We start from the raw sequence: 25,959 nt of genomic DNA on the forward strand, positions 1-25,959 counted from the left end.
GGCCCTTGGAAGGCCCTTGGACGACCCGCGGAAGCAGTCCTGGCGAATGAATGCCCCGAACTAGCAATTGCTGGCCCTCGTATGGCGAGCCGCCTCCCCCAAGGTGGAGATATATCTGACGCTGGGATTTCTGATTTCTGGAACAGCCCTTGCGTAGACCTGGGCTAGACCTGGAGCAAACGACGAAACGGCCCGCAGGCTGCTGGAGCAAGATGACACGCAGCCCGGTTGGACCCGATGTCGCGGACCAGACGGGGGTCCGACGTGCTGACGGGGGCAACAAATCATCAGACTCACGGACGCTGCGGTGCCTGGTCGTGTTGGCGATGGCGTCACATCGACGCCCAGGTGGAATGTTTCCAGAAGCCAGGCTCGCCGTGCTCACCTTAAAAAGCCGCAACGGTGTCTCCGGGCCCGGGGTCCCACGGTCGTCTTTTATTCGCGCATGCGAAATTACACCTGGGAGACTCGGTGTTGGGCTGCGATCCACCATTCCACTCCGACCTGTCCGTCACCCGTTGGTCTCCAGTTGAAGGGAAAGTTGTGGGGAGACTTGAGGGAGGCTGAGAAGGTGAGAGGGTGAGCAGGATAGACCAAGGCCACTTTCAAGGTCGGCCTAACTGTCACCATTGTGACCTAAACGACACACCGAAGTTGAATCCTGGGTTTCTCCATTGCGCCCGGACTAGACGCCCCAGGAAAATCCAAATTCAATCCACTTTGTTCACATGAACTCCATCCGCATCCACATAGCGGCGCATTCTCCATGCAGTACCACGAAAAGAGGACAAAGGCACAGTCCCAAGCCTTTTTCTTAGTTTACATGACTACGTACGGATGCAGCAAGGTCCTTCCTTTCGTGCTATTAAACCTTGACGCGTTGCTCTTACCAGGCATGTACACATATTATGCCTCAGACGAAACCGAGACGACGTCGCATGAGGCAATAAGCGGGCAGGGTCTCTGGGCGAGTCTCTGGCGCATAGTTTCGCCTCTCGCCACAATGCCAGCGGCTGGTGGCCTCAACTTTCAAAGAGGCGAGGTCATGACCTTTCAGCGATGGCTGCCTCTGGTCTTCCGTTGTGTCGAAATGTGGTAGGTACACATCATAGCATGGCCACCATATAAAGGGCTGCATCCCCTCAGATGATCGAACTGGGCTCTATCACCAAACAACGTTCTCATTCGGTCCGTTGTTCACTCCAGCTCGCATTGGGGCGGTGCGGTTTGCCTTGGATCGTACCTTGGTTTAATTGGTTGATTCCAGCCACAGCCGGCGCTTGGAGAAAAATATTGTGGCTAGAAGGCGGCGATGCGGGGGCGCAAGGCGGCGGAGGCTTAGCAGGGGCACTCTTACTGTACCGCAGTCTAGTCCGCCTTACGGGCGAAATGCGAACCGCCCCTTTTGGCCCCCACACGCGGAATGTATCATCTCTTGTCGAAGTCATCCTTCTCAAGTATCAACAAAGTGGACATACCACAGCGTTTTAGCCTCATGACTGAAAATCAGCCATAAGAATGCCTTATTAAATTCGCCCAGGGCGGGCTCTCTACCGATCCTAGCCGACATAGTTTGTACGAATGAATATAAGACATCACAAGGGATCGATTCAATGTGTCTCAAAACACAACACAAAGAGCCATCTCCACTAGACCTACACTCGGCAACTCTAACCACAGAAAAGCCGCCACGCAAACAACTTTCTCGTTTATTGTATTTGTCAAACAAAGTCTCGCCTCGCCACAGTCACACAAACGATCAAGGTTCGGCGTCCGTTGATCACGAAACACTACCCCCGCCGTCTTTGTCACACGCACATTCCGAAAGAACATCACATACATAAAGCAGCAGGCACGGGAAGAATCTCTTGCCTAACATCCACAGATTCGCAGCTCATACAACTCAACCTCAACTTCATCACCATCAATCATGTCAATGTTTGGCAGCCTCAGGGGCAAGTTCTCCCGCAGCAAGAGTCCAGCATCTTCCAAGGCTACAGAGAGACCCTCTCGGATCGACTCTAGAAATGTCAACACCGACAGCGCTTCCTGGAACCTCAACAACCCCTTCCTAGACCCATCGTCCGCAACTCGTAAGTCTGACCTCGCAGCTTCTGCTTCGGTTCTTGACTTACCAACACTCAAACTTCCAGCCAATGAAGCCCCTCCCGCATATTCTGCCGGTCCTAGCCCCTCAGCCTCAGCTAGCCACCTCTCCGTTGGCCGCCGCGGAGCCTCACCTTCGCCAAGTCTCGCCAGCATCACGTCCGCCGAGGACAAGTACGCCTTCCTCTCTACCTTTGATACCGTCTTCGTCATCGATGACTCGGGCTCCATGGCTGGCCGCTCGTGGCGCGAGGTCCGCGATGCCCTCAAAGCCATCGCCCCGATCTGCACTTCGCACGATCCCGACGGCATCGACATCTACTTCTTGAACCACAAGTCTGGTGCCGCCGGCTCCGCCTACACGGCTCCCAATGGCTACACAAACATCCGCGATCCGGCCCAAGTCCAACGTCTCTTCGAGTCTGTCAGGCCTAGCGGTGCCACGCCCACCGGCAACCGTCTACAGAGCATCCTCAAGCCCTATCTCGCCAGCATCGCCCGTCGCCCGGACAGCATGGATACGGTCAAACCAGTCAACATCATCGTTATCACCGATGGCTGCCCGACTGATGACCCTGAGAGCATCATTGTCCACCATGCCCGCAAGCTAGACCAGCTCGAGGCGCCTCCTCACCAGGTCGGCATCCAATTCTTCCAGGTTGGCACCGAGTTTGGAGCTAGCGCCGCCCTGAAGGAACTCGATGATGACCTCGCCGATCTTGGCATCCGCGATATGGTTGACACCGTCACCTGGAGTTCTACGGCCTCTGATAGGAGCAAGTCCTTGTCAGCTGACGGCATCCTCAAGGTTGTCCTAGGCGCTGTGGTGCGCCGCCTCGACCGCAAGACGGTAAGCCGCTCGGCATCTCGCAGCCATTCCCGCAACTAAACCACATGAGGCGGCATGTATTATCCTACTTTTGTTCCTTATTTTCTTTGTATTACTATGAGGGGCTTGTAATGGTGGATTGGCGTTCACGGACTCAATTGCTCAAGGCTCTTGGCACTGCGCAATTAGCACTTCTCAAGGGACTTGGACTCAGTTACAGTAGACACTCCCTCACGGGACTTCCTTCACAGGAAACGGGAAACCGACCTCGCGAGTTAAACAGAATCGCGAAGAAGATAGATACTTCATTTGAAAACCATTAAACAACGTTACCATCGCCAAGAAGTGACTGTTCATTGAATAACCTCATTTATTAGGCTTGACTAGTTATCCTTGCTGATCCCCCGAGCAGAAGAAGAGAGCTCCTATCTCTATCAAAGAGAGATTGTCATAACTACCAAGGAGCTCCTAAAAGCCCTGCCTTTTTGTTTGTTTAGTATCCTCTCGTCCAGTGAACCCCTGCCCTCTTTATCCCCATTGGCGAAGATAAAAGCGAAAGATGTGTTCTTTCCTGGCGAGTTTGCTTGGTGGGTTGGTTTATCCATATCCCCAAGCATAAAACAATAAAAAGAAAAAACCAATGATGTGTAGATGCGAAACTGTCGACCCCTTTCCTGGTCCTAATTAACCTCGCTTGAGCCAGATACAAGATGGGATGAGGCGCGACACGCAAATGCGAAAGACAAAAAACGCCTGTGCCCATTTCTCCTGGCTGACTCGGATGGAGTGTCGTGGAGAATTCGATGTAGAATGAGAAACCCGATCCCGAAAATCGCTGTGGCCTAGCATATCAGTGAATCTGGTCCCAGGTAAACTTGTGTGGCCGCCAAGTCCGCTTGCTTGATCGGGTACGTGGACTTGAAGATACAACCGACTATATGAGTCTGAGGACAGCCGAAATGGCTGAAGCATGCCATATCAATGACCCACATTACTGCATGCAGACCACATCCGCGAGGGCGACTGAGTGGGCGGAAATGTTGGCGCCTGTGTCGTTGCGGCAGGTAACAACTGGTGTCGTGACGAGGGCAACTCGCCAGTGCTTGGCCTGCAGCTCCATGGGATCCATGTTGGGCCAGATGGGGATCATGGACTGGCACGAGAAGCGACAGCCAACCTCGGGGAAGCGGAAGTCGAATGTCAGGCGGCTGCTGAGGATGCGAGACGACAACGCCCATGCCGTGGCGGAGACCAGCTCCAGGTCGTGGTATGTTCCAGTCGGGTTGGCGGCCTCGTTCAAAAGCGGCTGGATCATGTTCAGTATCATTTCGGTGATCTCTTCGATGCGCATCTTGCTGAACGGCGTGTACTGGTCGAGCTTCAGGATGGAGTCGATGACTCCGGCTTGGCGGTCGAGGATTGGCTGGCGGTGGGAAGATGGTTGACCTAGAGATACGGTGTTAGCAATTAACTAAAGATGATTCGAAAGGGTTAGGAGTCATGCAAACCTTGAGTTCGCTCCAGGTCCTTCTCAATGTCCATGAGGCCATAGGTTGCCTCAGTGTCGGCGCCGCACCAGGCACGAGGGACCCAGACGCGGTTGACAATGAAGTCGACAAGGACTCGGGTGACAAGGCACGACTTGGAACTCTCATCCTTGAGGTGGAACTCGAGGTAGGAGACTGCCTCGGCCTCTGAAAGAGGGTAGTAGGTCGCCAGGAGAACGGGCCAAAGACGAGTCTGGGAGAGCTCAGAGGGCACTGTGTAGCTGGGCTCATTGGCGTTGTTCTCGACAAAGGTGCGAATGACCGTGTAGAGCTCCATGATCTGCTCGTTCCAAGCAGCTACAGTCATCTCCGTGATGTGGATGAGAGGGCCGGGAAAGGCACCGCGGCTAGCGAGCGCCGTGGACTGTGCCTTGGCGTAGTCAGGGGAAATAGGATCGCGGAAGCGGCCGTACTTGCCGCGGGTCGCAGATGGAGTTGTGGGATAGTACTCTCGGCGCTGTCCGAATGCACTCTCAGGACGGCCAAAGCCCTTGTCGGTGGGAGGCATGTGCTGAGAGTATTGATCCGGGATATTGGCACGGTATGTTCCATTGTGCTGGAAGCCCCGACGCGAAGGAGCTCGCCCAAAGCCGCCAACTGGCCCGACTCCATTGCCTGGGTGGTTTCCGAAGCGAGACTGAGCGGGAGTAGGTGGCGCCCAGTGGACTGGGTGTCGTCGATCGGAAGGGATCGTCGAGGCGGCTCGAGGAGGCCCAGAAGCCAAGGGTCCAAATCGTGGAGGAGCATAGGCTGCGGCGCGGGTGGGCTGAAAGCCGGTAGGAGGACGAGGAGGCTGAGCGGCCATGTCAGTGAAGACATGCGAGAGGTTCTTGGAGTCTCGTGGCTCGGGTTCGTCTCGAGCGTCAGGTCGCAGCGACATGATGGTCTTCTGGACAACCTCCTTGTCCTTACAGGAATCGGCAATGGTCCCGATGGCGCGGGCAACAGACTCGGCACTCGAGTGCTTCATGACCCAGAGCGAGCGGCGGTTGTTCACCTGCCCTTCCAGGTGATTAATGGTGTCTTCGAGATGCTGTAGACCATCATTAGCTTCTGTGGAGGGTGCTCGCACACAAGGATTGCCACTGACCTTGATCATCTCCTCGCGTCTTGGAGACTTGCCATCCTCGGACTTGGCATCCTTCTCTTTGTACGACTTAAAGTCGCGAGTAAGAGTCTGAAGGTCTTCCATGACCTTGCCAACCTCAGCTTCGGCCTCCTTGCGCTTGTCCCGCTCCGATGAGAGCTCGACGCGAAGGTTGCTAATAGTCTGCGCCTGGTCGTCTGCTTCGGCCTTGGTGAGGTTGGCCTCGATGCTCATGCGCGCGATGGCCTTGTCAGTGTCCTCCTGGTCGAGAGTCAGGTTCATCAGCGCATCAACAAGCTGGCTAGTCTCCTGGCTAATAATCTGGCCAACTTCTTGGAGCTGCGAGATGATCTCGTTAGACTCCTTGGATGAGACGCCGGGCATGCGACGGAGCGAGGTCTGTAGCTTGACGAGGATCTCCTGCGAGACTCGGGCCTTGGCGAAGGCGGGCTGTTGGAGAGTCAGCTTGAGAGGTTCTTGAGAAGAGAGATGCTTCTGCCTGAGAAAGGGCACTACGGCGAGAGCACTTACATGGTTGTTGGTCATCTGCTTGATTCTCTCGGAGCGAGCAGCCCCTGCTAAAGGGGTTGAGAAGTTGATGGACAACATGCTGTCCGGCGAGCTGGTGCTCTCGCTGTAGTCGGGACTCGAGGACCACCGCGACCGAAGTTGATGGTTTCTAGAATCGCTTTCAGTGAAGTCGTGATGGCTCTCACTCATTCTAGTCCCGGATAAAAGACGCCAGAGGCAGCTGCGTGAAGGGGGGGTAAATTAAAAGGACTAAGGGTGGGTGGTTGGTGAAGAGGGAGAGTGGGTGAGGGGGAGGTGAGAAGTGCGAGATGTGCTTATGAGAAGCAGAAATCAAAGGGCCCTTTTCTGTGCGATGGATTCGAAATACCACTGCCGGCTAGTCAAAAATCCACTGGGCCAGTTGCGCAAACAGAAACACTGAGAAATCGACCAAATCGGTTTAGGCGGACAGCAAACGGGCGTTCGTTTGGGGCTCAGGAGTTGTGCGTTTGAGCAGGGCTCGGCTTTATTGGATAAACTCTTACAAACAGTCACTTATAATCTGTCTTCGAGAACAAGATCGAATAACTCGAAGCAGTTGAATGCAAACAAGACATGCCTTAAATGCCAAATTCCCCGCGAGAGCCCCTGAGCAGGATCCAGGACAAAGAAAGACACTATTGATACTCTAGATTCAAGAACAGGATACAGTACACTTCTCCGAGTACACAAGTAATGATGGGCATTTAAACAACGGAGGAGGAGGCGAAAGGGGAGCACATATTGTGCCAACTGGTCCACGGCGCATCCACTTCACTTCGCCCTCACCATGAGTCAACCAACACACACGCACGTGGTTGCTCAAGGTGAGAAGTATCTGAAAGAGAGATGAATGGAGGCCAAAAACTCGCCAACCAGGCAATTGCTCTTCCATCTGTAATATTTGTCATCGAGGACCCCTTTGTCAAAGCAAGAGACAGCTAAAATCTAACCCTTTTTCTCAACTGAACTTTTTTCTCAAACTTGCATCGCCTTGTTCATCAATACTTTGCTAGCTACCAGGACATTGTCCAGTTGCAGCCATGTGGCTGAGTCCATAGATATGTCAGTGTTTAACCCTGCGCCCGATTCATAACAAAAGGGGCGTTGAACTTACAGAGTGTTCAAAGGCTTCGCCGTTTGGGGACTCGTCACAGTGTACCCAGATGCCCTAGTACCGTCATCAATTTGGCGGGGCCTTAGTAACATGACCCAGATTCTACAATCATAGACAATACAAGCACCACATCATCAAGAACATTGCGACGCTCGCTCAACACAATCTATTTTGCACAAAGTGACATGACTATCTAGACAGAGTGGTAGAACTATGGGATATTGCCACATATTTCCCCAGAAGGGGAGGAGGGCCATCCTATGGTACATATATCAGCAGGGGGAACTTGCACTTAACGAGTGCTGGACCTGAGTGTTCGAAGGTGAATCCAGGTATACGTGTGCGGCGTCCAGTGTGACGGGTGAGTGAACCTGCGACACCTAGGGTTAAGAAGGGGATGCTCGGCTGTTTCCGTGTAGCGGGATGAGGGCCGAGTCTTGTCGGTTCTGTTGGTGAGTCGTGATGAGAGATTGCGTACTCTCGGAGGAAGCAAAGGCTTCATGCCTGTTGAACCACGGTCTTAGTCAGGCGCCTCCGCCAGTTGGGACAGACACTGCTAACCTGGAAGGGTCCTAAATAGCAGTGTCGACAAGCCAGCATTAGCTTAGATTGCCCGAGTACGAGAGAACAAACTGCTGTAGACGGCATCTACAACAGGCGCCGCGTCGATCATTCGTCCTCCAAAGTATCGGCCGTTGAGGCCCTTGATAGCATTTTCGCCGCCCTGGACTTTGTCAAACTTGAGATAGATGTCTCCCGTAGAGTTTGGGTCGACCGAAATATGGACGACATGTCCATACTTCGTCTCGGCCTCTTGACGAACGTCATCCTCGAGCTCTTTAACCCATTCGTCACCTTCTTCCCTAGAATCCGCGTCAGTAGTGTTCTTCAAAGCGTGTTATCTGGCAACTTACTCTTCGGGTTCAAACATGTTGTGGAGCACAACACAGCGGCTTGCCATGTTGACATTGACGGGGAGCGGCTTGGTCTCTGTCTTGGGTTTGAGGACTTGTCGCTCGTCATTGCCATTGGTGTTGCTATCGTCGGTCCTGGCAAGTTTTCTCATCAATGCATCGCGACTATAGTTGTTAAAGTTGACCCCAGCGACATCGGTGTCATCAAGGGCGCTGGCGCCACCAGTCTTCTCACTGTCTCGTCCTCCGGCCCGGTCGAAGGCGGAGGATTGAGGGCCACGTCCACCAGAGCCAGAAAAGGCGGAGCCCTGGAACTGTTGGTTCTGGCCGGAAAATCTCTGCAACAGGTTGGCAGTGCTCTCAGGGGTGAACTTATCGTTTCCAAGGCCGACGCGGATAGGACGACCGGCTAAATCAAAGCCATTCATCTTCTCTAGCGCCTCTCGTGCCTGGGTTGCATCACGGAACCTATTGTCATGTTAGCTGGGACAGCAAAAGGTGGGTGGGTCCTGTAAGACGTACTGGACAAAGCCATAACCGCGGCTTCGGTTGTTTTCGTCCTTCTGCAGCTGTACAAACTCGAGCTCGCCAAAGGGCTCGAACACGGCTTGCAGGTCCTGCTCGGTGACGTTGAAATGAATGTTGCCAACGTAAAGGCGATGGAATGGGATGGAGTTGGGGTGAGGCCCAGCAGCCTCTGGGTTGCGTGCCTGTCGGTTTTTCTCTGCCTCTGTCACCTGAACAATGACAGGAATACCTAGGAGTTTCTGTCCAGTGAGTTGAAGGGCCTGGGTAACGGATTCTTCGTTCTTGAACTCGACGTAACCAACTCTAGGTGACTTGTTAGCAAGAAATCAGGATGCCATGTTTACGAATAGACTTACCCCTTGGATCTCTGACTGATACGGTCCTTCACGATCTGAGCCTCGTTGACGGGGCCGACCTTCTCGAAGAACTCCTTCAGCTCGCGAGTTCGCAAGCGCGCTGCAAGTTGCTGGACAAACACAGTGCGACGATCCCGTTCGTCTTCAGTAAGCTGGGGTGTGGCCTCACGCTTTGGATCTCGGCGATCCTCATCCCGGCCGCGGCCATATTCGCGGGGGCGGCGGTCCGGGCGATCTCGTCGGTCGCGGTGGTCGCGGTCCTCCCGAGGGCGGTAGTGGCCGTGCGGCGACCGAGATCGGGATCTCGAACGCCGACGTCCGCCTCTGTAATAATCGCCGTCTCTGTTTCGACGTGAGTGACGGCGCTCGTCATCGCGGCTTCTGCTTCTCCTTCTACTTCTGTGGCTGCCAGCGTCGCTTCGAGGAGTTCCTACATCGGGTGTGCCTCGTCGGCTTCGGGTTTGGCTGGTCTCTCGGCGGTCACGGCGTCGACGGTCGTGGTCGCGATCTCGACCGCGGTCACGTTCTCGGTCCTTGTCCCGTCGGTCGGACTTGTCGTCTTTCGTTTGATCATCGGTGGGACTCTTGATCTTCTGCTCGGTATCCTTCGCCGTGGCGTCAAGGAGCGCCTCCACATCGAGAGTAGCCATAGTGTCTATGCCGTCGCGTGAGTTCTGGGATCCTCAAAGCTGGAATCACCTGGCAGGGCTTCCGAGTTAGCCTAAGTGTGATGTTTCACTCGAGTTGAGCGGCGATGGGGATGTTCCGAGCAGAGTGTCGGGGTTTTATGGATGATGCCTGATGCGCGACAAGGTTTTAGGCTAAGCCACAAGTGATATCACGTGATGCGCCACAGACACTCAGACCATCACCAACCAGCTAGCATGTGCATAACGATAAAGGAGGCCGATGCACGGAGTAATGTAATTGAGGAAAGAAGTTGGGATTATTATGTAGATCTCTCCAAAAGTAGCTGTCCCGCCACGCGTACAATCTAGAGCATTAAAACTATGATAGTGATTTGTGGTCATAAATGCCCTGCGCCCGGCATAAGCTCGTTACCTTCCTTAATCATGACTGCTCTGGTGCCCCCAACTCCCATCAATTTCAAGCACCCTAACGATGAAACAAATATGTACCCTATCTCCAAATTAAAGCTCATTGGTGCCAAAACCGAGTCCGTGCGAGATATCCAGGTAGTCTCAGTTCTTCTTCACACTGTAATCAAGCTCGGTGCCAAAGATGCTATCCCAGAACTTGCTGGTAACGCCAAAGCCGAGCTCATAATCGAGGAAGTGGTGAGCAAGGTGATGCTTCTTGAGCTCCTTGTACCACAAGGGGAGGTTCTGGTGGTGAAGGAAGTAGTGTGTAAGATCATAGCAGACGTAACCGAAGATGCCGCCGCAGTAGACAGCGGTGGCAGCATGCCAGCTGTAGGGAATGATGGTGTGGGCAAGGTACCAGAACGGGGTCGCAAGCACGACGAAGAGGGTCGGGGGCATGACGAGTCGGTACTTGTCCATGGGTAGGTAGTGATGGATGCCATGGAGCAGGAAGTGAAGGGTGATACCGACACGGTTGTCAGGGAGATAGCTACAGTGGGTCAGCATAAAGTTCGCACGAGAACAGAGAATGATGCTTACTAGTCGAGGTGGAAAAGGAACCGGTGCAGGCCGTATTCGACAATGGTCCAGATGAGGATGCCGCATACCCAATACATAAAGGGGTACATCTGGTTGTCATAGGCCTGTGAGGACAGGTAGAGGCCATACGTAACGCAAGGCAGCCAGGCGGTGGGAATCAACCACCATGGGGTCTTGGAAAGAGGCTCGAGGAAATTGCCGAACAGAGGCGCAGACTGGCCGCCCTTGTAGTGGCGAGGACGGTGGACCTGGTCGAGGTAGAACTCTTTGCTGAAGCCGCCGAACCAGATTTGAGGGAAGAGAGGACGGCTCAGGTCAAGGAACTTGTGCCTCTTGTAGTCGTTGTCATAGTCGGTGTCCTTGCTCAAGTCTTCTTCGCAAGACATGCCAGTTCGAGGGTGGACAGTTTTGTTCTCGTCGTCGATGGCGGCATCGCCGTTGGCCTGCTTGGCAGCTCCGTTGCCATTGCCGTTGGCCTTGCCATTTCCATTTGCAGTGACGGCCTTTTCGGAGATGACGAACCCGACGATGGAGTCGTCCAGGACCTCATATGCGGCTTCGGAGTGAGAGTGGGATGTCGAGTCCTTCAGAATGTCTTCGATGTCGCGACCGGCGTAGTCGTAGACGAGGTCGGCGCCACCGGGGTGGTCCTCGGCGAAGTCGGTGACATCGAAGACCTTGGAGCCGATGGTGACGTAGCAGGACTTCTTGGAGTTGTGCGACTCGACCTCAGCGCGAGTGAAGGTTGGCAGCGTTCTGGCAGGCATGGTTGAGATAGCGGTGGGAGGGGCGTCAGTCGGAGCAGTCGGACGGAGATGGACGCGGAAGCAATTGCATGCGACGTTGAAACAGGACGCGACCGGGAGAAGCTGGCACTTCGGCGCCGGGGAAAGGACGATGCAAGCACGGGGGAGGAGGGACAGAAGAACGCTGGGCAGACAGCGATTGAAACAGAAGAAAAGAGTTGGGCGCCAGCTCTTGGGAAGTTATAATGACAATGGATGGGCATGAAGGAGCGGAAGGGCGGGACGGCCGGCAGGGGTTTGGGGGGATTTTTTTTAATGAGGATCCTCCGCTTCCGTGTTAGCGACCAGGTGGCGCTATAATGACCACAGAACAGGCCACACGGATGGTATCTACGGGTTGGAAAGGTCCGGGAGTATGGGAATTGCCGGAAAGAGCAGCAGGATGATTGACAGATATCCCAATGAGAGAACGGCGATTAGTCTCATGGCCTCATGGCATCTACAGCCCATGGCCCTTGTCGCAGAGAAATGGCAGCCTCGGGGGTGGTCTAATCTGATGGTTTAGGCTACGACACGGTGAAAGGGGGCTTCGGGAGGCCGCGCGCACTTGCGTTTAGGTGCCTCTTTAGCTAGGGTTTGGGGCCTGTGTTGGAACTTGGCGGCCTTGCGACTGTAATTAATCAATCATCAATTCATGCGTCAGCGAATCCAGAAGGCCCAGCGGGTTTTGACGTGATTACCTAGATTACCTACTACGTAACTTAGGTAAACAAAATCAAAAACTGGCCCCATCGGAAAGTCCAAGTCCCGAGCGGAGCTGTGAGTAATAAGGAATACCTACTGACAACAAGGCGTGGGAACGTGCGTCGGTGCCGGGGTTCTCGGAGGTGCCGGGTCGGTCTTCAACCTCCAACGGTCAAAGACTCCATGCCACGAAATTTGTTGCAAGGAGATCTGCGCAAGTATCCTGCAGTGACTTGATACTCGGGGTCGGATCCTAGGCCGTCGTCAGCCCACCGCGTACCTGGCAGGCCGCAGCGGACGCCTACATTGGCTGATGCTGTCGGTCTATCGGCGCAGCTCGCCTTGACTTGCACCGCATCACTCCAAGCCACCATGGCCGAGCTGCTTGGCAAGCGTTGTGACACAGGCAACAGGCATATGCTAGTTTCCCGCCAACCAGACGGCCTGGTCTAATTAGATGCTTAGTAACCTTGGTGGAAACATGTTCCTGTGTGTGCCAGAGGAGGGAGCTCGTAAGCTTGTGATGTCGCCACTCACCGCGGTCAAGTCAGCAGCCAATCTCTCAGCGATTGACCTTGAAGTTAATGGCAGTCGAGGGCGGTGGGTGCAAGTAATCACCAGATCGCATCCACCACTGAGAGTCAAGGCAATGGATCCCCGTCGACTCCAGATCATGCCTCACTGTATACTGATCTCACAAAGAATAAGTCGCCGATGACGAGCATCCCGGATTCTGACCATAGTGCCTCGGTTGATGGAGTGCTCAAACTGGCAGCTCCCTTGGTAACCAAGTAACTTATTAGCCCAAGGCAACCCAACGGCAGAGATGACCAAACCCGTCTTTTCTTGGCTTAGCTGAGACTGCTACTGCGATGCGCTGCAACCTAAGTTACTACGCCTGAACGCTTGAGCTGTCTTGGCCCTGTGCCCTGTGAACCTCTGAGCCTTGGAGGCCTGGCGGGGCACTCCTCTTACTATGCAGCCCAAACTAATAAAGCAAATCTGGGCGCGGTGCAGGTCAGCCACAACAATCCCGTCATCAAGTGGTACCCAGTCTAGCTGAAGCCCTCGCTCGCGCGACTGACTACTTTTGTTGTCCCTTTTCCTCTCCCTCCCGATTCTTACCTCCGGACGTCTTCCCTCCCTCCCTTTCGCATTCCGATCCCCTTCCGCTGCGCTGCGCTGCGTTGTCTGCGACCACTGCGACCGCTGATTTACTGGACTCGAACCCCGCTTGCTTGCTGCCCATCTGCCGCCGTCCGTGCTATAGGGCTGCGTCATGCCGTCATTTTCCTTACCGCGGGGTTCCTGGCTGCTGCTATTCGCAGTGTGCCTCATCCTGCTTCCCGGTCAAGCCTCAGCCTTTGGCGCCGGAAATATCCCCTCCATCTCTCAGGTCCGTCTTGCTCTACAGTGCTCGCTCAGAGCTCTTCTCGTTGCTGACGCGCGCGCGATTTAGGTTGAAGGTCACAATTGGCGTCATGGAGGTCCGTATCTCAACAATCTACCCCCCTCCTCTCCCCCTCCTCTCCAAGCGCCCAAAAACGCACCATGCTGACATCGATCGCGCCGCGATAGATATCGAAGATATTCTCGAGACCATCGCGTTTCTTCACGGCAAGAAATGGACTTCCATGTTAATTAAGCGCACCTACTTTGGCAATTGGCTGCGAGACTACTCCCAGGCTGTCGACGTCGGCAGTCTGAAGGGCGTCAATGCCGCAACCATTCGTATCTTGGTAAGGCCCTTGTCCCCCCCTTCCTGGCACGCCCTCGATCTTTCAGTCAAGTTGACCAGGCGAAGGTTTGGGTCATGTCCTTCATGGCCTTTGGCTATGCTACCGAGGAATTTGAAGTGACCGAAGAGCGTCTGGGTGTCTATCGCCCAGAGGAACACATCGACAACCCCCTCGGCTACGGAGACGGCCTCGATGCCCGTACCTTCGATCCTCGACTTCGCGGTCCTGTTGAACCAATCGAGACGGAGATCGATCCTCGAACAGGAATGAAGAACTACATTGCCAACGAGAGTGGCCAGTGGGCAACTAGCACCAGTTATCTCCGTTACAGCTTCGCTAGATCCATCCACTTTGGTCGACTCTACACCAGCGGCTCCAAACAGGGGCGGGAAGAGGACCTCTGTGAAGCCCTTCGATGCTTGGGACAAGCTCTGCACTGCATGGAGGATTTCAGTGCCCATAGCAACTATTGCGAGCTTGCCCTGCGCGAGCTTGGCTACAACTCCGTCTTTACTCATTGTGGAACAAGGACCGAGATCAATCTCAACGGCAAGCACGTCTACCCTCTCGTCACTGGCACTTTCGGAGCCGTAGATTTCCTGCACTCCGTCATTGGAGAAGCGACAGACGCCTTCACCCAGGCTGAAGTCGATGAGGTCGACATCGCCCTCAAGAACGCCGAAGGCTCTTCCGGCGGCGCCTCTTCTTCCCGAGGCTTCTTCGGATTCTCCGCACCAACCAACTTCATCTCTCTAGTCGGCAACCTGCCCGGTGTCGGCGACGGATTCGCTTCTCAGGCAAGGAGCCTTCAGGCTGCTTCTGAAGCTCAGGAACGGCAGAACAACCGCCAAGCGAGCCGCGACCTTAGCCGCGACAATGCGAACGTTGTTCCTGGTATGAGCCCCAACTTTGACCCCGTCAAGGTATCAGGCCAAATCTACCCCATCCTCGAGTTCCGAGACAAGGTCGTCAAGGCCATCAGCCGGGGCATCGCCAAGGTTCCCGGTCTAGAGAGCCTTCTGGAGAAAATCAGTGAGACTCTGACGGCCTTTATCCTCGGCCTCCTCGCCCCTTTCATCAGGCCCATCATTACACAAGTCTCCAAGGCCTTGAAGGATGGCTCTTCCGGCGTGATCACCGCCAGTGCCAAGTCTCAGTTGGAGCCCTGGGAGAACCCTCGATGCTCTGATCCAACTCACTCCATGCTGTCCAAGGACCACTTCACAAATATCCTGAACTCGTGTGCTGGTCGCATCGCCGCCACGATTCTTCAATACGTTGTCCCGTGAGTTTTACACGGATATCACCTGTACAGAAAAAAGTATTTGCTGACCAGCACTAGTCGAATTCTCTATGCTTGGGAGAACCCGTCGGTCCCCGTTGACGAAGTCGTCAACGATGTGATCCGCGCATTTCACCACCCGGCTGCTCGAAGCAACAATATTGAGATCCAGCGTGACATGTACGCCACTGTCAAGAAGTGGGCCGACGAGCACCCTCGCCGCCACGAGCTCGCCCACCTCCTCTCCTCCGAGTCTGTCAAGAACCACAAGAACCACATCCTTAAATCGGGTGACAAGCGAAGTGTCGACGCTGGTGGCGCTTGTGGTCATTCCCACACCAGCTTTGGCGGTCATGGCAAGGTTGCTGGCGGGCTGTGGTCTCAGATCAGCACCCGCGACCTCAGTGCCATGGAGGGCAAGGACGGCGACCCTTCCTCGGGATACCTATCAAGCAAGCCCGCGCCTCCCAGCAACGCGTCCTTCGAATACGGCCAAAACCCTTCGTATGGTTCTTCTGACGGCGGCTACTCGCAACAAGGCCCCTCCCAAGGCGGGCACAACGCTCCTCCACAGCAGTCCCAATACGGTGGCTACGGCGGCCGTCCCCAAGGCCCACCTCAAGGTTACGGTGCGCCCTCGCCCGGACAATGGGCCCCCCAGGGACCTCCTCCTCCTCAACAGTACGGCGGGCCGGGATACGGAGGACCAGGATATGGAGGCCCAGAATATGGAGCCCCTCCTCCCCAGAGTCCTCCGTATGGGCAGCAGTCGTATGGACAACAGCCTCCGTATGGACAACAACCTCCGTATGGACAACAGCCTCCATATGGGCAGCAGCCTCCATACGGACAGCAGCCTCCATACGGGCAACAGCCCCCATACGGGCAACAACCTCCCAACCAGGATCCCCCGTCCTGGAACCAGTATCCTGGCCAGGGACGCCGATACTAAGTACATAGGCTTCGTGTAAAGTGCGTCAGTTCGTCTTGACATTGTGGACATGGGAGTATCAGGATCGTCAGGTTGGTATCGGGTCTTGGATGATGAGTAAACGGCTTCTACGATACCCAGCACAAAGAGAAATTTCCAGAGGGTATTCAATTGTCAAGTTTGTCTATGAAAACCAATAAGTCACACCTCGTACATGATAAAATGTCACAAGCTCAACCCGGTGAATGGCTCTCCAAAATCTGAACAGGCAGATATGTTTCTCTGAAAGCTATCGACCCTCTCCTGAGCCGCACGCTGTGGTTTTCGCTCCTAACTCCCGATCCCATGCTGTACAGACAAGTATAGGCAAATAAAAGAAAATGCTAGAATATACGACACACGCTATACGCTCGTGTGGGAATCCCCGGGTTTGTTGTCCAGAGGAGACCCAATGCCCGATCTAGAAAGGATATAGTTGTGTTTGTTTTTTTTTTGTTTTTTTTTGGGGGGGGTTCGGCGTCTTTCAACTGCTTCTGCTGCGGCGATGGCCATCCCATCACTGCTTCCCACGTCTGGGATCCAACGACTCGGTTCTACGCATATCGCGAAGTTCCTTGGTGCCCAAACTGCCGAGGCCGCCTTCAGAGCGGCGCTCCCAGCCACCGAGGCGGACGACTTGGCACGTCGCGTTGTCGCCGTCGGAAGAGACCTCGGTGGCATAAGCAACGACGCTGCGGGCGCCCTCCTCCGGGGTTCGGGCCTCCTTGACGACGTCGACGATCTCCTGGTCGCTGAGGGTGCCGGAAATGCCGTCGGACATGAGGACAAGGAACGAGTACTGGGCCGGGCCCATTTCAACGCGGGTGATTTCGGGTTCGGCGGAGACGCCGATGCGCTTGCTCTTCATGTCGCCAAAGGCGCGGCTGTTGGCGAGGCCGGCTATGCGCTCCTCGCCGAAGCTGTCGCCCGACACCATGGACCCGGCGGGGGCGTATCGGCGGAGACGGCGCGTCTCGGTGGGATTACTCGGGTGGTGGTCCGACGTGAGCGGCTGTGCGAGGCCGGTGGCCGTGTCACAAAGGAGGATGCGACTATCGCCGACGTGGGCGCAGAGGAGGGTGGATTGCGCGGCCGGGTGCCAGAAGGGCGCGGCGGTCGGCGTGGAGATGAGGGCGATGGACGCTGTCGAGCCGCCCTTGAAGCGCGTGTTGCCGCCGATTCCATGTCCCGAGGGTGTCGCGTGGGGAACACCTAGGATCTCGTCGTTGTTCAGCGGGATATCGCTCACCCGGGAGTCGTCGGGGTCTACCTTTTGGGCCTGGGCCGACACAAAATCAAGGTCGGCACGCAGGAAGGCATAGGTAAGGACGGATTCGATCGTGATGTCGCCGTCTTCTTTGGGACCGTCTTTCGACAGGACGAAGTGCTCAGGGTAGAAGCGCCTAAAGTAGCCGCCAATGGTGTCTTTATACTCCTTGACCAAGTCCTTCTCGAGCTGGATCGCTTTCGCGTGATCCGTGACCTCGGCGGGTGGTGAGACTGCGCTGTGGATTGGTTCTCCGTGGACTGGCTTCTCTACGATGGCGCTAGGATTCGTCGGTGGCATGGATTTCTTTACCTCCTCGGGGCCCTTCATTTGCACGGGTTCGGGGGTGTCCTTTGTAGATGGGGCCTTGGGTGGTGATCGGTATTGGGAGTGCTCTCGGCCAGGTTTCGTCTTGCGCAAGCTGCTTTGGAGACCAAATTCCTTTGAGGCATTCTCAATATAGCCAGGCAGCTCCTCCCGGATAAATTCAGCACACTGTGTTCCTCCATGGCCATCAAAGACGCCAAAGTAGAAGACCTGGGGGTCCCCCAGGGCGCTGTCCGCAGGGGTGGCCTCTCCGGGCTTCTGCTGCACACTCCGGGGAGCTCTCTTGGCGAAGGCCGGGAGGCTGATTGTGCCGGCCTGGTCCCTGTCCTCATTGTATGGACGCCTTCCTCGATCTGTTGCAACGCCAAGGTGGTGCTTGGCGCGGCGCATGGGAATGCGCACAACGGTCAGGTCTCGAGTGGACGGAATATAGGGTGGGGCGACGGCGGGAGCGGACCCGGGACTCGGAGTGTGAGGGGTCGAGGCATCGCGCGGCAACTTGTGGCCGGGGCCTCGCGATAGACGAGAATCGGGGTGGACGGAAGATGACGGAAGATGGGTGACGAAATAGGTGTGGAAATTCCGCCGCGTGTGCACCGCGATGCATCGCGGGGTGAGCCTGTTGGTCAGACAGAGCGGTCGTTTGCGGCTTCGTGACGAAGATGGCCCAACAGACGAGTCTGTGAGTGTCGCACGGGTTATCGCGGATGGCGGGAGCAGGCTCGCTTTTGAGACGGTTTGCAACCGGCGGATCGCACAGAGACTGGCATTGGGTCGGCCCAAACGGGCGTTGAGAGAACTAGAGGCCGCACAAAGTTGAGAGGTCCGGTTCGGAATCCGAGCCGCAAGGATGGTCGCGAATCCTACCGAGGGACGCGCGAACGGGGCCATGGTCGAGGGTGAATGCTTCGTGCAGCAGGAGAGCCGTGGCCTCGGGCATCAGCGACCCTGACAAAACGGAAGCGCTGCACAGATGCCGCTGTCCAGAGCCATAGGGCAAGTTGTTAAGTGAGGAGTGTGAGGGGAGAATCGGCAAGGGTGTCGCCGTCGGATCGATGTGCGATGCGGGAAAGCGGACGGGCGTCGGGGCGAAGCTGCGGGAGCGAAGACCGAAGACGGTGAGAGACGGGTCACGGGTCAATCGAGGCGCCTCGGGGCCTCTGCAAACGCTGCGACGGTCCTCGTGAAGCACTCTGAGCAGCGCCGTGGAGGAGAAGAGGTTGGCGGCGCTTGGAGGTTGACGGTGACGACAATGGACAACGATTTCCTTGGTGGAGCCGTAGCTAGGCTCATGAGGCCGGCATCGCAGCCAATGAGCGCCGCTTGCGCAACCAACGGTGATTTTACGGCGCGGGGTCCGGGACTCAGGGGCCCGACTTCTCGGCGTAGTCGCTGAAGCTCAAGCCGACGTCTGTACTGCAGGCTGCCGCAGCAGTTAGTGGACAGCTGGCGGGAGCCTTACAGCGACGTGCAGCGGGTGCAGGTACCCTCTGTAAGCCCTATAGCCCTACAACTTACACTTACAATGCTACGCAGAAGCCTGTAGGGGACAACGACCCACTGCCTGATCGCCCTCCGCCCCGTTCCATGCCCCGCGGGCCGCGGGGGTACGTACCCCCGCGCGCTGTGGAGAATCCATTCCATCCGATGTGGACTTCGTGGTCGTGGCACAGGCGGTGATGATGCTCTCGATTCCAACATCAGCCGCCTCCTAATACCAGCCGTAGCAAACGGGAACCCGCGACATACAGAGAACCACCGTGGCCGGCGTCTGGGCTGATCTTCCATGTCTATGAAGTCTCCTCTCCTGGAAAATGGGCGAGTCTGCAGCTGCTGCACCCGCCGATGCGGATGCGTCTGAGCCTTCTACGAGCGATCTGCCCTCTACAAGCAATCTGCCCATTGCGAGCAACCTACCCCGGACCATAGACGTCGACCCTACCGGCGATATCGTCCTGGACGTGACGTTTGAAACCTCCGCCGCTACCCTGAACAGGACCCGCAAGGCGCAGCTCGCTGCCAGCAGGAAAGCCGGTACTCAGCCGCCTCCTGCGTCGGCATTGAAGCCCAAGATCCGGGTGGCGTATCGCACGAGTCTAGCGATACTCAGGAAGCACTCCAAGTATTTTTCAAACTTGCTCTCAAACTCGCAGTTCCGAGAGGCTAGGCTCATCTCGGATGCCCATGACAAGCTTGCTGAGAGGAAGATCAAGCCCAGCGAGGCGGATATAAGGGACCTGCCCTGGATCCCCATCGCTGACGACGATGAGGCCACCAAGGCGGCTAGCCGTGAGAACGTCATGGAGGATATCTTGAACATTATGCACCAGCGGCCGCCCAAGACAGCGCGGGCGACCATATCGCATGTCACAACGCTTGCTATTGTGGCTGACCGCTTCGACTGCGTCAGCGGTGTCGGCCGCGCCCTCAACACAGACTTCAAGTTCAAGTGGCCTCTGACAACGGGGAAACCGCTTCGAGGTGAAGACGGCAAGCCCACTGACACGGAGCAAGCGCTTCGCCAAAAGGCCCTCGTCGCGTGGCTCCTGGGACAGCCTCTGCGGTTTCACCAGGCCACGCGGGAGTTGATCTTGCGAGGGTCCAGTCTGTGGAGTGAGTTCCACGATGCCGGTGCCGACTCGGATTTGACCGCTGTCTGGTGGAATCTACCAGATGGGATTGAGGGTAAGAATCGGTGGTCCTTGGCAGGTAACAACGTGTTGACATGAGTACAGAAGAGCTACGGTACCGGCGTGAGTGTATCCTAAACACTATCGCGTCAGTACAACGTCACTTTCTTGCACTTTTCTCGTCTCGAGAGAGACAATGTAAACTGGGTTACGATACCAGTGCTGCATGTGACTCCTTCCAACTAGGCCAGATGCTCAAGTTCTTCCTCGCCAAGAACCTTCTCTTCCTTGTCGACTTTGGTCCCACATCCCTCGACTCCGTCCCAGATACGGCCATGGTCGAGGTCGAAGAGCTGTTATCGACACTTCAACAGTGTCCTAACTACCAAATCGATAAGAACCACACAAACTGTGGCCTGAGAGTACGATTGGAGCCTATTATGGGGTACATGCGCACCATGCTGTCAGCCAATGTCATTGCACTGCCCCATGCTGACTGGGAGCGACGCCGGATTGAGGTCTCGTGGGTAACTGCAAGGGAGAATAGTGACGTCAATGACGACAAGAGCCCGGGCAAGGCTTTTGAATTTACAAGGGCCATTGCCAACGACCAGCGGCTTCGGTACGAAGGGGCAATGTACGTGGATAAGATGGCCAAAGCCATGTTCATGGCTGAAGCCTGGGATTGGACCCCTGAGGCGTGATATAACCTAAGACTTGCCTGTCGATATTTGGTTTTTAAACTTGCTCAATATTATCAGATAGATCAAAGCCATGTGGTAGTTACAACAATAGGATCACACATTTTAACGCTACACATAGAACCAGAGCATATAGTAGGTCGCACAGTACGGTTGCTGCACACTTACTTTGACGTAACGCTTTCAATTACACTTCCAGCTTCAACATGATTAACATAACCTTGCTTCCTGCAGAGAATGACCTCATATTGAGCTATGTAATACAAGAGAGACTGATATCTCTCATCATCAAGAGGCCGACTTCCAATTCTAGAAAAGATCTTCGAACCACAATAATCGAATACATTGTAAATTTCCCAATGATGTCCCCTCCCGTTGTCCGTCAAGCCTTTTATCACAACACCGAAATAAGCTAGGGCTCATGAGCACTTCTGCCGACATGACATCGTATACCCATTCAATATTGTGACGCCAGTTTTTTTTCTTTCGGCATATAGCTCGGGCAATTCTTTGCTTTATGGAGGACCTCGCGGATAATGGGGCCAGGCACCACCGAGGCCAGAATGCCTTGAAGTGTTGCGGCGGTTAGAAGATGTCGTTTTCCAGGATTAGAGAATGGCCTCTCGACTTGACGAAGAAACGGGTCTTTACACCCTCTAGTTCTGGACAAGGTTGTTGCCAACAATGGCCAGTGCGATCCTTTGGCTCGTGGTCGGCTATCCAATCCTGGTGGATTGTAACCAAGCGAGGCCCAGCAACCCATTTAGTAGAAGAAATTACGAACGCACAGTGCCCTCGTCGACCCCGGTTCCATGTATGATGCCATGGGGATGCTCTATATTGTGGTGGCAACTTGTTCTGTATCACCTGCAGCTTCTGCTACGGGAGCGCTGCATTGCGGAGAATTTGGCAGATAATTGACATCACCGAAGTCATGATGTATTGAAGTGTGGTGGTAGGAAGACATTTTCCAGGATTGGATACTGGCCTCCCAATGTGACGGGGAAACGTCCTTTATATAGGTAATGGTTCAGGGCAAGGTTATTCCTCATTGCCTACAGAGAGCAAGGTCATGCGGTACCGTTTAATACTTCCTTGTAGATTGCAGTCTGGAGCTTGCCACCCAAGATGATGAATTGCTGAAAGAAAAGCCCACTACATGACATGTATCGTGCTCGAGGTCGACTAATGTGGAAGAAACGGCGCTTCTAGTCATACAATTAAGTCAGCACAATCCAGATGAATGAACCGGGAAAAGAAGATCGAGTTGAATTGAAGGTGTTTTCCGAGACTTTGCAGTTTACTGTCTGGGCACCTAGAACACAAAATATGATTTTGGGTTTTGGCGGAATCAGTTGTTCTTGATTTCCAATCTCAAATAGTGGTCGTTCGGGGACCATGTTGAGCGCCGTGGATATTAAATCCGATCAGTAAGCTGGAAAACTTTGAACTGCTCGCGTTCGGTGGCCTGTATTCCTTGAACACTTGGGTTTTTTTGGCCTGGTGCCGAGAAAGTTGTGTGGTCTTTGAAAGCAAGATTGTGTATCAATGAAATCGTCACATTTTCGCCTTGATGAATACTAAAAATATCACTAGAGTCATGTTCGATGTGGCGTAAATGAGACGTGATATAAAACAAGACTTGCTTGTCAGTGCATTATTCAAAATAAACTAGATGGACTCATGAAGATGTAGAAAGCGGCCACCCTAGACGTTTGCGCTTCACGCACTTTTCTTCCCTCAACTTCCCTTTCCCACCACCCCGTTGTCATTGCGTCGTCCTACAATTTAAACCGTAGTCGTCTTCTCGTTGGTGGTATTCTTGTCGGTCTGCGCAGCGACCTGGCTCTCACTGCTGTCGTCGGCATGGGCGGGAGGAGGGGCAGCAGCCTTTGCCTTCATCAAGGGATAGTGGCCATGGACCTCGTGGAATCGCATAACGATGAAGCCAATCATGACGCAGAGCCAGTACAGGTTGTACGAGATGACAGAGCCGTAGGTGGCCGAGTTGGTCCAGCCAAGGATGGCGTTGAAGATGCCCCAGCCGCCGTTGTTGGGAACGTTGGGAGAGCAGCACTTTTCTAGGTTAGATTTGACGGCGAGCTGGGAGTTGGAAAGGGTCACATACGTTGACGTGCCAAACGCTCTGGTCGATATCATACGAGCCAGCGCCGGCTCCGAACTCGGCAGCCTCACCACCAACGTACTCGTTCCACTTCTGGTTCTCGAAATACCAGACGGAGCGGGAGAAGAGACCGGCGGCGACGAGGTACAGGAGGCAAGTGGAGGCGACGAGGAAGAGCTGGAGCTTGGCGGTGGAACCACCCCTAATGGTGTTATCAGCGACGGATTGACGAGTTGGTTGGGAACTTGTGTCACTTACTTGTACAAGAGGTAACCGATGAGACAGCCGCAAATGAGGCCGACAACCGTAGGCAGCGGGATGGCCTTGGCCGAGGCGGAGAATGAGACACCAGCCACAAATACTACAGCCTCGATGCCCTCACGAAGGACGGTGATGAAGGGCAAGACGAACATGGCATAGCGCTCACAGAAGTTCTTAAACCAGCCCTGCGAGCCAAGCTTCATGGGCGACTCGAGGGCCTTGGCGAGCTTGAGGCGCCATTTGTTCTGCATCTTGCCGATGCGCAGGAGGGCGGCGCCCATGACTGTGATGATGAGGGCGGCGAAGAGGCTGAAGGCGCCCTCGTAGTAGAACTCCTTCCGACCCCAGTGGTCGGTGCCAACGGTGTAGAAGACGCCAATGAGGGCGGCGGCAGCGACCAAGCAGATGAACAATCCGATACCGACGCCGAGCCAGATCTGGTGACGGATAATTGATCAGTCCACAGGCGCTTGATGAGAGGGAGAAGGGAGGAAGCTTACCTGGCGCCTCAGACGGTTGTAAGTCTTGACGTCGCCATTGGGGCCATCGAGGGTCTGCTTCAGGAAGGCGAGCAGGACGGAGACAATAATGACGGTCTCAATGGTCTCTCGGAAGACGACCAGGAAGACGGGCACCGCAAAGACATCGACAGCCATGGCGAAGGGTGTTGCGGTTGTCGACTTGGCTCAATGCCTTGACAAGAGAGGTATTCGGTCGAATGCGAAATGCAGCGAGGATGCGATTACAAGCTCTGGAAGAACGGAGGGATGGGGGAATGGCAGGATGAAGATGCTTTTGCCTGATGGCGAGCTATCCCGGATCTGATAATGGAGCAGGAGAAGCGCAGCCGGCGGATCAGATAATCGGAGCAAGCTCCAGAGGGTGTGCGGTGACGACCCATCTCGCTGGTACCGAGTACATCTCGTCGGTACCAGTACATCAGACTATCAGACTAAACATGAAGCACAAGGACCGCTACTGCTAGGGTGACCCCGACGGACCAGGTCTTGGGAAGCGGCCGATCAACGCTCAGCTGCGAGGGATTGGATGTGGCTTTCAAGTCAACCGCTAGCAAGGGCAGCGCTCGGCAAGGAATTGCCGGCGACGTGGGATGCATTTGCTGAGATGTTCGCAACGGGGACAATTTTCTTATTGTTTATTTCCCGCACGGCAATATCTGTGTCATGGTTGACGGGGTTTGGAAAGGCGGGTCGCGAGAACGGGACCGGAGCTGAGGATAGCACATGTAAAAGAGCAGCCGAAGCAGGCAAGGACCCAGGCCGCACCACCGTGTTTAACCTACTCGGTAGTAGTTGGATCGTCGAGAAGGACAAAACGGGCAGTGCGTAACAGAGAAACGACCGATGTGGCGCACATGCTATGTCGTAAACGAGACGAGACGAGACGGCGGATGGAGCCCAACAGGCGCGCCGATCGAACGACTCCAGGATCACCGAGTGGTCATGCGACGCGGACGAGATTGATTTGGGAGCATTGTTAGCCTAGTGAGGAAAAAAGCCACAGACGGCATGGATGGGCAGCGGAAGAGAGGGCGGAAGAGAGAGCTAAGGCGGGCTGTGTTTAATACAAGCTTGAGGCTGCTTCCCTCGCGGCCGGCAACACCTTGAGTCTCCCAGTTGTCGTCCAAGCGTGGAGCAGAGGGAGTGACACCGTCCCGCCTCGTTAGTGGATGCGGAGGTAGAGGCGTCCTCGGCCGAGGTGGTTTGAGGAGGGAACAAATGCCACACAAAACGAGCAGGAATGGAGCCAGAGTGGAGGAAGCCAGGGTAACGTCGAGCCGCCCTGGTCGCCCTGGTCGCCATGCTGGCTCGGAGACCGGTAGTTGCAAAAGTGCAGCAAATCCAGGCGTAGGAAGGGAATCAAGGATGCGACGAGCAGGCGGTTCAGCCGCAGCGCATATCGGGATATCGGGGCTTTCGCTACAGCCACTCACGTTCTGGTTCGAGGTATTTGCGGGGAGGCTCGTGCGTGCCCCCCAGTGGACCGCGAGACGGGGTGAAAGTGGAGGGGACCGGCCGAGACCACCCACTGAGACCACCACCTCGTTCCCTTCAAGTTGTGCACTTTTCTGTCTGGGTCGGTCGGTCGTCTTCGTCTTGATATTTGTTTCTGTGTGTCGTTCACGTCGTCGGATTCATCGGATTTACGAGTTGGGCTTGCACACATGCCGTGCAACATTGAGCGAGCTTGAGCAGTTCGGCCCACACCACCGCAGCAACCGTCGGAGATGAATTGTCTCGTGTTTGTTTTCCCCTGCAAATCAATCTCAAACCGCTTCAAGTCCCACCCGACAACCTTCTACGGTATGCGCAAACCTTACTCTAAAGGTTGAAGGCTATCACGAATTAACTCGTACGGGAGCGCTGCGCACACCTGCACGTCGACAAGTACCTTTGTCATAACGGTTCTGTTAGTGGTGATGCTGCTGATGGAGCCCCCCACTAGACCCATGGAAGTGGGCACTGCTCGG

The 25,959-nt window shown here is 55.1% G+C and overlaps 9 protein-coding genes across 9 annotated transcripts; 4 read left to right on the forward strand and 5 right to left on the reverse strand.

Annotated features, from left to right (window-relative positions):
• Positions 1-1,611: 1,611 nt before the first annotated feature.
• Positions 1,612-3,262, forward strand: BGZ61DRAFT_450195 (uncharacterized protein). Its single transcript, XM_046245705.1, has one exon. The coding sequence runs from the start codon at positions 1,931-1,933 to the stop codon at positions 2,993-2,995; it is 1,065 nt and encodes a 354-aa protein (XP_046105504.1). The 5' UTR covers positions 1,612-1,930; the 3' UTR covers positions 2,996-3,262.
• Positions 3,263-3,926: 664 nt separating this feature from the next.
• Positions 3,927-6,178, reverse strand: BGZ61DRAFT_493408 (uncharacterized protein; the record flags this gene model as incomplete). Its single annotated transcript, XM_046250646.1, has 4 exons — positions 3,927-4,381; positions 4,444-5,515; positions 5,573-6,019; positions 6,101-6,178. 4 exons carry the CDS (start codon positions 6,176-6,178, stop codon positions 3,927-3,929), a joined length of 2,052 nt encoding a protein of 683 aa, XP_046105505.1.
• A 1,208-nt stretch (positions 6,179-7,386) lies between these two features.
• On the reverse strand, positions 7,387-9,891 carry BGZ61DRAFT_389009 (uncharacterized protein). Its single transcript, XM_046242794.1, has 4 exons — positions 9,034-9,891; positions 8,672-8,980; positions 8,150-8,617; positions 7,387-8,098 (listed from the first exon to the last, which is right to left on the reverse strand). Exons 1-4 carry the CDS (start codon positions 9,681-9,683, stop codon positions 7,840-7,842), a joined length of 1,686 nt encoding a protein of 561 aa, XP_046105506.1. The 5' UTR covers positions 9,684-9,891; the 3' UTR covers positions 7,387-7,839.
• Positions 9,892-10,235: 344 nt separating this feature from the next.
• Positions 10,236-11,443, reverse strand: BGZ61DRAFT_477231 (uncharacterized protein; the record flags this gene model as incomplete). The annotated part of the gene is made up of 2 exons (XM_046248869.1): positions 10,236-10,626; positions 10,677-11,443. 2 exons carry the CDS (start codon positions 11,441-11,443, stop codon positions 10,236-10,238), a joined length of 1,158 nt encoding a protein of 385 aa, XP_046105507.1.
• A 2,002-nt stretch (positions 11,444-13,445) lies between these two features.
• BGZ61DRAFT_350125 (heterokaryon incompatibility protein Het-C-domain-containing protein) lies at positions 13,446-16,139 on the forward strand (the record flags this gene model as incomplete). Its single annotated transcript, XM_046240202.1, has 5 exons — positions 13,446-13,562; positions 13,626-13,653; positions 13,745-13,905; positions 13,971-15,190; positions 15,248-16,139. The coding sequence occupies 5 exons, from the start codon at positions 13,446-13,448 to the stop codon at positions 16,137-16,139; spliced, it is 2,418 nt and encodes an 805-aa protein (XP_046105508.1).
• Positions 16,140-16,278: 139 nt separating this feature from the next.
• On the reverse strand, positions 16,279-19,105 carry BGZ61DRAFT_450203 (phosphatase 2C-like domain-containing protein). The gene has a single exon (XM_046245706.1). It carries the CDS (start codon positions 18,640-18,642, stop codon positions 16,675-16,677), a length of 1,968 nt encoding a protein of 655 aa, XP_046105509.1. The 5' UTR covers positions 18,643-19,105; the 3' UTR covers positions 16,279-16,674.
• Positions 19,106-19,447: 342 nt separating this feature from the next.
• BGZ61DRAFT_517230 (uncharacterized protein) lies at positions 19,448-21,244 on the forward strand. The gene is made up of 2 exons (XM_046252324.1): positions 19,448-20,436; positions 20,487-21,244. The coding sequence occupies exons 1-2, from the start codon at positions 19,566-19,568 to the stop codon at positions 21,083-21,085; spliced, it is 1,470 nt and encodes a 489-aa protein (XP_046105510.1). The 5' UTR covers positions 19,448-19,565; the 3' UTR covers positions 21,086-21,244.
• A 1,626-nt stretch (positions 21,245-22,870) lies between these two features.
• BGZ61DRAFT_350598 (putative iron transferase) lies at positions 22,871-24,124 on the reverse strand (the record flags this gene model as incomplete). Its single annotated transcript, XM_046240247.1, has 4 exons — positions 22,871-23,158; positions 23,211-23,409; positions 23,466-23,905; positions 23,969-24,124. 4 exons carry the CDS (start codon positions 24,122-24,124, stop codon positions 22,871-22,873), a joined length of 1,083 nt encoding a protein of 360 aa, XP_046105511.1.
• A 744-nt stretch (positions 24,125-24,868) lies between these two features.
• Positions 24,869-25,806, forward strand: BGZ61DRAFT_576240 (uncharacterized protein). The gene has a single exon (XM_046256218.1). The coding sequence runs from the start codon at positions 25,208-25,210 to the stop codon at positions 25,718-25,720; it is 513 nt and encodes a 170-aa protein (XP_046105512.1). The 5' UTR covers positions 24,869-25,207; the 3' UTR covers positions 25,721-25,806.
• Positions 25,807-25,959: the final 153 nt, after the last annotated feature.

This window comes from Ilyonectria robusta (assembly GCF_021365365.1).
Source record: "Ilyonectria robusta strain PMI_751 chromosome Unknown BGZ61scaffold_8, whole genome shotgun sequence".
NCBI classification, from domain to species: Eukaryota; Fungi; Ascomycota; class Sordariomycetes; order Hypocreales; family Nectriaceae; genus Ilyonectria; species Ilyonectria robusta.